At 34.2% G+C, this 14,206-nt stretch overlaps 1 protein-coding gene across 1 annotated transcript in view; it reads left to right on the top strand.

Moving 5' to 3' along the window:
• Positions 1 to 14,206, top strand: part of CCDC178 (coiled-coil domain containing 178) — a 379,522-nt gene that overhangs the window by 93,023 nt on the left and 272,293 nt on the right. Inside the window, exon 12 of the mRNA XM_024120576.1 lies at positions 9,437 to 9,620. Within this exon, the coding sequence (XP_023976344.1) occupies positions 9,437 to 9,620 (184 nt within the window). The remainder of the gene's footprint in view (positions 1 to 9,436; positions 9,621 to 14,206) is intronic.

Raw genomic sequence — 14,206 nt, 5'->3', positions numbered from 1 at the left:
TCTCTAGCCACATCCTTTATTTCTCCTGATAGTATCATTTTGAATATCTACCCTCTCCCCCAACATCACATCTTGACACCATTATCTATCAAGTAGGTTGTTTCAGGCATCATCCTATTATCCCTCTCTACCATCTTACAGCCAACATCTTACCAACTTCTGTTAAGTCTGTCTTTTAGATGTCGGTCTCCAATAGGTGCTTTCTGTCTGTTTCAGTTACCAATGAAATGAACCAGGTCCTAATTGTCTCTTAATTGGAATATTAAATAGGCTTCCAACTGGTCTACCTCGTTCCAAGTGTGAGCCCTCAGATTCTGCATATAGAGCATCACTGGTACAATTTATCTACAAAGGATGAATTATTATTTACTTTCAAAAGCTTTAAAAATTTTCAGAGGCTCCCTACCAGCTATAGGATAAAGCTTCCAGACTGATAAATTAGAAACAGTAATCTGTCACCTTCACAGCTCCAGACATCTCTTACTACTCCCTTCCATGATTTTTTAATGTTCTAGCCTATTAAAATGGTTACATATTCAAACTCATATTGCTTTAAGCTTCAGTCTTTGCGGTCTTTGTCTCTAGTATCCCTCTGCTTCCCTTCTTTTCCTTCCCCCACCCCCTCCTTCTCCTCCTCTTCTTTTTTTTTTTTTGGCTTGCTTTTTAAAATATGGTTAATTGATCATTCATACAATAGCTGAGACATTAACTCTTCCCAGATGCTTCTCCTCATGGTAACTTATTTTCCCCTCTCTACAAACCAAGGTGGTATTAACTGCTTTTTCTGCTTCTTCCATTATTGTACTTAGGATTGCAGAGGAATATCTTTTTCATGTCTCTTTTTTTTCCTTCATGAGAATATAAACTGGCAACCTTTGTTTTAATTCATCTTTGTACCCCGATCACTTAGGGTAGCACTTGACATGTATTCAGTGCTCAACAATTATCCATTAAGTAACTCTCCCTGGTTAACTCTCTCCTAGCACTTATCACACTATGTACAGTTACTGTTGGCTTGCTTATTTATTGTCTCCTCTCAGCTGAGCTCCTTGCTGGCAGGCATTGTGTGTGTCTGCATGTGCGTGGGTGTCTGTGTCTTTCTCAATAGGTGTTAAGTAAATATCTTAATGAACAAATGAGAGCTGAATGTAAACATTAGTTATCCTTGTTTCTTTTTTTTGCTTCAGTGTCTGTGCTTCTATTCTCTCTGCTATATGTTCTGATACCACATCTATCTGTGCTTTTTCTGCTCCACAGCAATATTAATGGTTATTTACCTTTTTTATATTTGTATTTTTTTCTCTCATTGTCTTTCATCTCATTTAACCAGATAGCACTGTAATGAAGATCCATACTGTTAAACACTTTTTAATTTAAAGAAACCACTATTAAATCACTTGTTTTTTAAATACGGTTAATTGATCATTCATACAATAACTCAGACATTAACTCTTCCCAGGTGCTTCTCGTCATGGTAACTTATTTTCCCCTCTCTACAAACAAGGGTGGTATTGATTATTACTACCTTATTCAATGTGTGCAAGCACAGTGTATATTATCCTCAATTTATTTTAATTTAATCTTTATAACACCTTGATGGTAGGTATTATTATGCAAATTTTACATGAGGAAATTGTGTGTGGAACTATCCCCCCAATTACATAAGGAGCAATCAGGATTTGAATGTAGGTCTATCTGACTCCAAAATTTATGTTCTTCTTAGTAACATTGCCTCTCCTCTTCCACTGGCAAGTCTTGGTTACTATTTCTGACGTGTTACAGCAGGCTCTGGACACATTACTAACTACTTCAAAAAAAAAAATCAAGCTTATTGCTTTATTCAATTCTCCATCTCTTTATTTGGCTATAACCATTGCTTTTCTCAAAAGACCTCTGTTGTTTTTACACTCTTCTTTGATTTTTCTTTTTTATTCGACCATTTATGTGAATCACCTTCCCCTTAGTCCCAGCTTTTTATTTCCTTAAGTCCAAAAATAATAGTAAGAAAGTTCTTAAAGCAAATAATTGGCACTCATACATGTAGTGAATACCCCCATGAAACTTCCCGCAGTTTGTACTGTTATATCCAGCATCTCACCATTTGATGCCATTCCCAACTGTTATACTATTTGAATAAATTACATAATTAATTCAGTATATGATCTATTGTTCATATATAGTTCATTTTAAAAATGGCAACATTAAAAAAAAGATGCCATACTTAACAAAATTTGTTCAGTACTATGTGAATAAAAAATATTTGCAGGACCTTTGGGTGATGGTGATGATATATGATTACTTACCTTGCAGTAGCAGTGTATAATTTAATAATTTTGTCTTTTAAATAAGCCAACATCCATTTGCAATGGACCTTTTACATTTGGGATATTTGACTTGAGCAAATAATTTCACTTGATTGCTTATTCACATGATAGGCAGGCTTAAGCAACCTAAGTCAAGGAAAATGAACTTGTTTAAGATGATTTGAAATTGATTAGTTTGAATTTAGTTTGCTGAAGTTAACTGTGTGGTATGAATGTCTATATAGCCATTTTCTTACATTTAAGCTCTGTAAAATATTCTGAATATCTACTTCTAATGCTCTGCTGTACCTCAAGCAAGACCATGCCATTGTAACTGCAGTGATCCACAGATGGGGTTGATAATTGAGGGAAATGAGCAAAAAATGTATTGAACACCATAAAGACAGTATGTCTATATTTTATCAAGAGTTAACAGGATGGTGATTTATTTGTAGAGATGGCAATTAAAATATTACTGAAGTTGTTAAATAGCCTGGAATACTTAGACTGAATCCACAGGGTACTGTGTTTTCATATTTATTTAGCTATATCTTACCAGCCTGTTAATTTGAGTTATTTCATAGGAGTATAGATATAGACTATGATTTAAAAAAAAAAACAACAGTAAACCTTTGACAGCAAACCTTTGAATGAAAATTCTTTAACTATTTTGCTTTTATTTTTTAATTTCGCAGATATTAAAAGAGAAAAGGTATATGCACCATTCAAAATAGCTACTCAGCAATGTGTTAGCCTAGTTTAGATTTTCTTAAAAAGGAATTAAAATCTTGCAAATAAATCACCCTTCCCATTTCTATTCTCTCCCTCTTCAGAAGCGATCAAAACCTGAATTTGGTGTGTATTCAGTACATGCAAGAACTTGGATTCTTAGTTCTTAGACCTACACATTCCTAACAATCTTGTCTTCCACCTCACACCAACCACTCTCCATGACAGTTTTACCTATATCTTGTCATTTCCAATATTGGAGTTACCTGCTGATCTCAGTTTTAAGAGTCCACTCTCTGATAACCAACACCTCTCTCTCCAGCTTACTTACTCTCCTAGTATTGTCACTCTAACAATTATTTGACCCTTTAAGATGACCAATCTATCATACCTACTATATTTGTATATTCCCCTTCTTGTCCTTCCTTCCTTTCTTACAGAACCCACTTATATTTGATCAAAATAAGCATTCATTTAAATAACTTTCAAAACCTTGTTTCTATGACTTGAAAAGCCCTATCATTGAATTAAGCCAGTATCCTAACCTCTGATTGTGGCTAAAGGAAAACATGAGTGCCCTAATTTCTGTCATCAGGGGGGGATCCTGGTTTGATGGGCCTTAAAGGTTATAGAATGTGAGGTCTCTTTATGAAAAAAAAAAACATAAGATCATGAATACAGAATGCCCACAGCCATTTTAATGTCACTTGACAGAAGATATGGAAGATACATTCTATTAGAAAAAGAAAATAGTCTTAATTGTGGTTAAAATATCTCATTTTCGCAAACTTTACAAAAACATATGGCCATGTGAAAACACTGTTAGGAACACTCAAAGGACTGTATAAGGGCTGGGGATCAGTTAGAGGCCCTCATGTTTAAGCTTCATTAGCATTGGAATACATTTGCCCCTGAGTAGAACTTAAATTTTATGGCTATAAGTCTCAAGTGACATTCAGCACTACCAAGAAATGTCTAAACAGTTCAGTTTTTCTGACAACTGTTTCATATCTTCTTACTCTGTTCAATCCTAATGCCCACACACCCTCACTTTAAACTAATGATCTTCCCATATAATTCATAGAGAACACAGGTGCAATTAAATGAGAATTACCTTTTTCTCTTACCAGTCTATTTGCATCTGTCTTCACACATTCTGATGTAATAATGGAAGGCCCTGCTGCTCATGACCCATGCACTTGCCAAGTAGATGCTGTTGTCTCTTACACAGGGGCTTTGCACCTACAATTTTCTCCTCTTTCCCGTGAATCATTATTATTTCTCTCTTTCAATAGCGTATGAACATTGCCTAATATTGCTCAGCTTGGAAAGAAGCAAACACAAGATAAAACAGAGCCCTGCATCCCAACTCTGTCCTTCTGTTCTTTATAACAAATCTTATGCAAATAAACAACTCTGTCCTTCTGTTCTTTTTAACAAATCTTATGCAAATAAACACCCCGTTTCCCTGAACTCACACTTCATTTTCTATTCAACCCATTCAAACAGGGATTTTCTCGAAGTGTCATATTCTAGATCCAAAGTCATTTTTTCTCATTAATTCGAAGATATTTTTCAGTTTTTCTTTCATTTAGTTTTTAAACTATTGTACATACTTAAGGTGTATATCATGATGATTTGAATATTCATAGTGAAATGATTACCTCAATCAAGCTAATTAACATATCTCACGCAGTTACCTTTTATGTGGGTGTGTGATGAGAGCACCTGAAATATACTATCTTAGCAAATTTCCAGTATTTACTACAATATTATTACTATTATTAATTATAGTCATCATGTTGTACATTAAATCTCTAAACTTATCCATATTTCATTTAGTTTTGCTATGATAAGACATCTGATGGCATTTGGATATCATTTCTTTGTTGGTAATCTATTTTTTCTCTCTGGGAACTTTAGAATTTTCTCTTCCTATTTCAGAGTTCTGAAATTTCACAATTCCATGTCTAGGGGTGTGTGTGTTTCTGTGTGTGTGATATATCCAGTTTACCACTAAGTGGGACTTTTCAATTTAATGACCCATGTTGGTTTTCAGTACTGGAAATTTTTCAGGTATAATTTTGTTACATACACCCCAATCTGTTATTTTCTTCAAAAAATTTTCAGTTTTATTGAGGTATAATTGTCAAAATTGTATATATTAAAAATATGAAATATAATGATTTGACAAACTTTGTGAAATAATTACCACACATCAGTAACCTCACATAGTTACTTTTTAAAAAAATTTTGTGGTGAGGTCTTAAGGTCTACACTCTGGGCAAATTCCAAGTAAGTGATACAGTATTATTAACTACAGTCATCATACTGTACATTAGATCCTCAGAGCTTATTCACCTTATAACTGAAGGCTTGTACCTTTGACCCTATCTCCCTCATTTTCACCACCTGTCAGCCCTTGGTAACCACCGTTCTGCTCTGTATTTCTATGACTTCTGTTTTTTTTTCTTCTTTAGATTCCCCATATAAATGAAGTCATACAGCATTTGTCTTTGTCTGTCTTGTTTCACTTGGCATAATGCCCTCTAGATTCATCCATCTTATTGCAAATGGCAGGATTCCCTTCTTTCTCATGCTTGAATAATATTACACTGTATATCAGTATGTATATTGATCTCACAACTTCTTTGTTCATTCATCTATTGACAGACATTTAAGTAGTTTCCATATCTTACTATTGTGAATGATGCTGCAGTGAACATGGGACAGACGCTGCAGACATCTCTTTGAGAAACTGATTTTGTTTCCTTGTATGTATAACCAGAAGTGGGATTGCTGGATCATATGGTAGTTGTGTTTGTTTGTTTGTTTTTTTTGAGGAACCTTTATACTGTGCTTTGTAATGGCTGTTCCAATTTACATTCCCACGAACAGTATACAAGGATTCCCTTTTCTCCACTTCCCTTGTGAGCATTTTCTGTCTCTTGTCTTTTTGATAAAAGCCATCTTAACTGGTAAGAAGTGATAACTCACTGTCATTGATTTGCATTTCCTTGGTGATTACTAATGTTGAGCACCTTTTCATGTATTTGTTAGGCAATTTTATGTCTTCTTTGGAAAAACTACTCAGGTCATTTCCCCATTTTTATAATTGGGTTATTTTGTTTTTACCTATTGAGTTATATAAATTCCTTACACATTTTATACATTAACCCCTTATTACATAAATGGTTTGCAAATATTTTCTCTCATTCTGTAGGTTGCCTTTTCAATTTATTATTTCTTTTGCTGTGCAGAAGATTTTTAGTTTGATATAGTTCTACTTGTTGATTTTTGCATTTGTTTCCTGTGCTTTTGATGTCATATGCCAAATATAACTGACAAAACCAATGTCAAGAAGATTTTTCTCTGTGTTTCCTTCTAGGAGTTTTACAGTTTTAATTCTTGCATTTAAGTCTTTAATCCATTTCATGTTAATTTTTGTGAGTGGTGCAAGATAGGAGTACAGTTTTTCTTTTTGCATGTGACTATCCAGTTTTCCCTGGATATTTATGTATTGACGAGATGATCTTTTCCCCACTGTGTGTTGTTGACACCCTTGTCAAAGATTAGTTGACTCTGTATACTTGGGTTTATTTCTGGGCCATTGATTCTGCTGCATTGGCCTATGTGTCTGTTTTTATGCCAGTACCATACTGTTTTGATTACTAAGCTTTGTAATATAGTTTGAAATAAGAAGTGTTATACCTCCAGTTTTGTCCTTCTTTCTCAAGATTACTTTAGCTACTTTGGACCCTTTTTGGTTTCATATGAATTAGGATTGTTTTTCCTGTATCTGTGAAAACTGTGATTAGAATTTTGATAGAGATTGCATTGAATCTCTAGGTCACTTTGTGTAGTATGACCTTTTTAACATTATTAATTATTCTAATCCATGAACACAGGATATCTTACCATTTATTTTTCTTCCTTAATTTCTTTCAACAATGTCTTATAGTTGTCAATATACAGAACTTTCACCTCCTTGGTTAAATTTATTCTTGAGTACTTTATTATTTTTGATGCTATTATAAATTGAATTGTTTTCTTTATGTCTTTTTCAGGTAGTTCATTGTTAGTTTATAGAAATGCAACAGATTTTTATGTATTGATTTTGTATCTTGCAAGTTTACTGAATTCATTTAATTATACATTTTTTGGTGGAGTTTTAAGGATTTTCTGTATAAGACCATGTCATCTGCCAACAGAAAATTTTAATTATTCCCTTCTTATTTGCATACTTCTTTTTCTTACCTAAATTCTCTGGCCAAAACTTCCAGTACTATGTTGAATGGAAGCGGTAAGAGTTGGCACACTTGTCTTGTTGCTGATCTTAGAGGAAAAGCCTTCAGCTTTTCACCATGGAGTATGATGTTAGCTGTGGACTCATCATATATGGCCTCGATTATGTTGAGGTAGATTCCCTCTATATTCACCTTGTGGAGAGTTTTGATCATAAATGGATGTTGAATTTTGTCAGATGCTTTTTCTGCACCTATTGAGATGATCATATGGTTTTTATCCTTAATTCTGTTAAAGTGGTATATTGCATTTATTTATTTACATATGTGAACCATCTTAGCATCCCAGGAATGAATCTCACTTGATCATGGTATATGATCTTTTTAATGTGCTGTTGAATTCTGATTGAAGATTTTTGCATCTGTGTTCATCAGAGATATTGGCCTGTAATTTTCTTTTCTTGTAGTTTGTTTTTCTGGCTTCAGTATCAAGGTAATGCTGGCCTTATTAAATAAGTTTGTAAGTGTTCTCTCCTCTACAATTTGTGGAAAGAGTTTGAAAAAGGTTCGTGTTAATTCTTCTTCAGATGTTTGGTAGAATTCACCAGTAAAGCCATCAGGTCATAGATTTTTTTCATTGGAAGTTTTTAATTACTGATTCAATTTTCTTATTATTGGTCTGTTCATATTTTCTATTTCTTCATGATTCAGCAGGTTATACGTTTCTAGGAATGTATACATTTCTTCTAGGTTACCCAAATTTTGGCATACAATTGTTCATAAGTCTCTGATTCTTTCTATATTTATGGTGTAGGTTGTAATGTGACCCCTTGCATTTCTGATTTTGTTTGAGTTCTCTCTTTTTTTCCTAGTGTAGCTAAAGATTTACCCATTTTTATATATTTTAAAAAACACACCTCTTTCTGTTGGTGATCTCTTCTGTTGTTTTTGGCTTATTTCACTTCTTTTGCTCTGATGGTTGTTTTCTTTTCTTCTCCTAATATTAGGCTTAGTTTCTTCTTATTTTTCTAGTTCTTGAGGTATAAAGTTAGGTGGTTTATTTGAGATCTTTATTTCTTAATGTAAGCATTTATCATTATAAACTGCTATCTTAAAACTCTTTTTGCTGTATCCCGTAAGTTTTAGTATTTTGTGTTTTCATTTTTAGTTTCAAGATATTTTTTGATTTCCCTTCTGATTCCTTCTTTACCCGTTGATTGAGTTCTTGATCTTTGGGTCTTCTCGTCCCAATGTCTAGCTCTCTATGAACCTATAGCCTCCGTCAGTGAGTTGGTTCTTTCACAGACGAGTGCAACTCACACAAACCCCTGCTGTGATGTAGTGAACTTTGACCTGGTAACCCATCTGGTGAAATACTTTCAGCTAGTTTCTTCCTGATTCTCCTCAACTCCTGCTTTGCTTTCCAGTTCCATTTCTATTCTACAGGCATGGTTACCTCATTTGTGACTGTAGCTATGTCTTTTTAGTATTTTATTCTTATATCGTATGCCTCAATATGTATTTGGAACAGAGGTGTAACCCAATCTGGACAAGAAACAACTAATTTGCCATAGAGCTTAGTAAATATTTCTCTGTGTTTTTGAAAATTTTATAATGATAATAATGCCTTAATTTTTTTCCTCTATTAACTCTTTTCCCTTAGCTATTTGTTCTCTTTTTGAGAGTTTTGTTTTAGTTATTAGTTTTCCTTTGTTGATTTTTGTTTCTCTTTTTCATGGGCTGAGTGTTTCTTATATTTTATTTTATATATATATAAATATAAAATATATAAAAAATCTATGTTTTCTTATATTTTATTATTCTTAGTAGCAATGTTATATAAGATTAGAAAGGATGGGTTGCTGTAGAAGGAAATGAGTGCTCCGAAATTTGAGCCTCTTGGCTCCCCAGGCCTTTCTTATTAATATGCTTATTCTCCTAAGATTGAGCACAGCCTGACAATTAGAGGTAGACATCAGGAGAAGATGAAAAATAAATGGAATTTTGGGCTATATTTACTCTATTCAAGTTTTGATTAAGTTTCTGGTTATTTTGCATTTTTGGCAACATAAAATATGACATTGTTCCTTTTTTACTATTATTAAATGTATACTGTTTTGGAATAATCATATCAGTGTTTTTGCTTTATTTTTTTAACAGTATAAGGAATAAATCAGAGCTCAAGTCTGAAATCCAATCTTTGTTGCAACTGAGGTCAAAAAATGAAGATTTTCTTAAACACCTATACAAGGAAGCTTATAACATTGGTGCCATTTTCCACCTAACCAGATTTAAAACAGAGGAATTAGAACAGAAAATAGCAGAAGTGAGAAGAAAATTCAAGGTTTGTAACTCTGTGTTCTTCTTAGTTATGAAACGGCTAATGAGCCTGAATTTTATTGATTTAATATTGATAGAGTTTAATTTAAGCTATATTAGTCTTTTCAAAAAAGTCACTCCTTCAGATAAATCAGAAGAAAATAACTTTTCTTCAGAAGTCCAGCCTGAATAGAAGAGAAATGGGACTCAATGTAGCTAATTGACACTCGTGTCTACTTTTTTCTGTCACCAACCTTAAACTACCTGGATCACCAGAAGAGAGCGGTGCTTGGTTCAGTCTCATCCTACATATCTAACGTATAATAGTTCTGTCGCTGGAAGGAAGAAGGGATGTTGAGAAGTGCCCTTGCACACTTACCAATGTAAGAAAAGGGAGTACCTACATTAGGCCTGCAAGTTATTAGATTCCAGGGTACCAAGCAATTAGTAGACCACAGTGCTGCAAAAACAACTGCTCATATGTGTTTAATCCATTCCTACATGAGAGAGATGACAAATAGCCACTCCCTGCCACTTGGCATAGACACTATCAAAGTCAACTCCGTTTTACCACACCCCGGGGGACCACTTTAACAGGCTACTTCTGTCCATCACACATCACATCCACACCTCTTCCATCTTTGGCGTTTTTTTTTATTGAAGATTTTTGGTCATACAAGTATCTGTAAAATACAGAGTTGTATTCTCTTTCCAAGCCCTGTAGTAGCACTATCTTCACTGAAGACTTTGTCTTGTGCTATTTAAATTTAGGACATGTAGATTGTCTGCCAGTAAATGTTTCTGTACTGAGAGACCAGGATTTTCTTCCCATACTGAGTCCAGCTCTCCGACTGAATTGGTATATTGTGCCTGTGTCCCTCCCCATGGATTATTCAATGGGATGTTCATATCTTATATGTTTCAAAATCAGTATAATAAAAGTTATGTATAGTAAAAATTAACCTCAAAATTATTTTAGAAATATAAGGAATGTGATTATATATGTGGTTTAGCATATATAATAATATTATAGATGTCATTTATAATTTGCTTTAATTTTTCGTTAACATGTGTTTCTCTATGGCCATCAATTAATTTTTTTCATTGAGACTATCAGTGAAGACATCATGCACTGATGTGGCCACTTAATGTTTTTATTTATTCAATTGACAGGAAACCCTTGGTATCATTCATGTATTTGTCCCATAGCTGTCACAACCTACTTTAATTCTTCAGGCATATTGCTTCACTAACCTGAGGCACTAATTTATTAAGAAGGATATTGCATTGAACTGTTTATTCTAAATTTTCCTGATGCCAAAAACTACAATATGTAGGTTAAGTGCAAATTTGATGTGACTCCACTATACTTGCTTTGCCAACCCAAATTGCCAACCCAAAGCGAAGTGTCCTTCTGGCTAGATCAAGCCAAATTGAAGAAATTGTTCATCAGGTCCTTTAACTACTGTACAGCTGAGAGATAGCTAGAAGGAAGCAACAGAAAGAAATTACTCCATCTAGGAAATATTCCCCTTTGCTAAACACGTCTGCTAATCTCTGAGTTGAATATATAGGGCATTAAATTTCTAGATGTATACATGTGTATCTGTGTCAGAGTGGTAATGAATTAAAAATAAATTTCTAGATAGTCCTTAGATAATTCAGGTTTGTAGTAATTCATGTTTGTAGTTTCTACCTTTGCAATGACCGACTGTCTTTCATTGTCTAATTTATGAAAATCTATATAATTTTCTCAGTCAGGGCATCATGTTTTTCTTGCAGAAAATTTTGTGTAATTGTTGATCCTGGCCTGAAATTAGTCCTTAATACATGTCTTCCAGAAATTAATTAGAGCCATACCACCTACGAGCTAGATCTGAAAAATAACCTTTTATAGCCTTAGAAGTAGACTTTCAGAATTATGTTTTATTCAAATGCATCTGTAAAATGCCCGATAAGTTTTAGGCAGTCTTAAACTAGAAGCAACCCTGAACAATTAAAATATCTAGCAGTTTCTGGAATATTCCAGCTATTACAGATGATTTGCCCCAATATTTCCATACCTTCAATCCTAATAACTGTTCTATTCAGAAAAGACATGATTAGCCGAGTCTTAGGATAAAATTAGCTGATAGTGATGGGAGATAAATCAATAAAAGGGTAATATGTGTTCAATTGTGGTGTGAACAGAAAATCATCCAGTATTGTCTGGAGAATGTGATATTGTAACAAAAAAAAATCTTGAAAGCTTTCATCAGATGTTAAGTACTTCTTAACATTCAGTAGAAGATTTCTGTTCAAGCTGCAGGAATTTGGAGGATTTTTGCTTGAACATATTGGAATTTTAGTAGAAAAGTAAAATATCAAGCTACTCTGGTTCCAGGTTAAAATGATGGTATTAGAACTAAGTGGAAACTTAGTAGAAAAGAAGGAAGGCAGTAGAAAGGAAGACAGAGTTTTCTGCAAGCCTACTATATGCTGGACTCTATACATGTTAATTAATTTATGTTCATGATTCTGTGTGGTTGTTATTAATACACTCATTTTGGGGTGAAGTGATTTGCCCAAAGTAGCCTAGCTTTTAGGCAGCTGTGTAGACTTTGGGGGCAAGGTCTTCTGATGCTGGTCTTGGAATAAATTAGTCAGTCGGATACTAACTACACATATACTCTGACCAACAAAGATTGAGTCAGGTTCAAAAATTCAAAATAACCATATTAGGGATGATTTTTAAGGCTTTGTTTTTTTAGGGCAGTATTAGGGTCACAGCAAAATTGAGTTGAAGGACAGAGATTTCCCATATCCCCATGCTTCCACACAGGCATAGCCTCACCCATTATCAACATACCCCAGCAGAGTGGTACATTTGGTGCAATCAATGAACGTACATTGCCACATCATAATCACTCAAGGTCTATAGTTTACATTATGGTTCACTCTTGATGTTGTGTACATGCCTTTATTTTGAACAAATGTATAATGGCATATGTCCATCATTATGGTATCATACAGAGTATTTTAACTTCCCTAAAAATCCTCTATACTCTGCCTATTCATTCCTCTCCCCACTCCCCAAACCATGGCAAGCACTGATCTTTTACTCCATAGTTTTGCCTTTTCCAGAATGTCATATAGTTGAAATCATACAATATGTAGCCTTTTCAGATTGGTTTTTCTCACTTACTAATATACATTTAAGGTTCCTCCATGTGTTTTCATGACTTGATAGCTCATTTCTTTTTAGCACTGAAAAATACTCTGTTGTCTGGATGTACCACAGTTTATCCATTCACGTACTGATAAGTATGTAGATTGCTTCCAAATATTGGCAAACCATCCAGAAAGTAGGTATAGAGAGAACTTACCTCCACATAATAAAGGCCATATATGACAAACCCACAGCCAACATCATTCTCAATGGTGAAAAACTGAAACCATTTCCACTAAGATCAGGAACAACACAAGGTTGCCCACTCTCACCACTATTATTCAACATAGTTTTGGAAGTTTTAGCCACAGAAATCAGAGAAGAAAAAGAAATAAAAGGAATACAAATTGAAAATGAAGAAGTAAAGCTGTCACTGTTTGCAGATGACATGATACTATGCATAGAGCATCCTAAAGACTCTACCAGAAAACTGCTAGAGCTAATCAATGAGTTTGGTAAAGTTTCAGGATACAAAATTAATGCACAGAAATCTCTTGCATTCCTATACACTAATGATGAAAAATCTGAAAGAGAAATTAAGGAAACACTCCCATTTACCACTGCAACAAAAAGAATAAAATACCTAGGAATAAACCTACCTAAGGAGACAAATGACCTGTATGCAGAAAATTATAAGACACTGATGAAAGAAATTAAAGATGATACAAACAGATGGAGAGATATACCGTGTTCTTGGATTGGAAGAATCAACATTGTGAAAATGACTATACTACCCAAACCGATCTACAGATTCATTGCAATCCCTATCAAACTACCAATGGCATTTTTCACAGAACTAGAACAAAAAATTTCACACCTTGTATGGAAACACAAAAGACCCCAAAGCCAAAGCAATCTAGAGAAAGAAAAATGGAGCTGGAAGAATCAGGCTCCTTGACTTCAGACTATACTACAAAGCTACAGTAATCAAGACAGTATGGTACTGGCACAAAAACAGAAATGTAGATCAATGGAACAGGGTAGAAAGCCCAGAGATAAACCCACGCACATATGGTCACCTTATTTTTGATAAAGGAGGCAAGAATATACAATGGAGAAAAGACAGCCTCTTCAGTAAATGGTCCTGGTAAAACTGGACAGCTACATGTAAAAGAATGAAATTAGAACACTCTGTAACACTGTACACAAAAATAAACTCAAAATGGATTAGGGACCTAAATGTAAGGCCAGACACTACAAAACTCTTAGAGGAAAACATAGGCAGAACACTCTATGACATAAATCACAGCAAGATCTTTTTGACCCACCTCTTAAGAAATGGAAATAAAAAATAAACAAATGAGACCTAATGAAACTTAAAAGTTTTTGCACAGCAAAGGAAACCATAAACAAGACAAAAAGACGGCCCTCAGAATGGGAGAAAATATTTGCAAATGAAACAA

This window comes from Physeter macrocephalus, chromosome 19 (assembly GCF_002837175.3).
Source record: "Physeter macrocephalus isolate SW-GA chromosome 19, ASM283717v5, whole genome shotgun sequence".
Classification (NCBI taxonomy): domain Eukaryota; kingdom Metazoa; phylum Chordata; class Mammalia; order Artiodactyla; family Physeteridae; genus Physeter; species Physeter macrocephalus.
The sequence above is the reverse complement of the archived record's forward strand: the minus strand, read 5'-3'. Positions and strand labels throughout refer to the sequence as shown.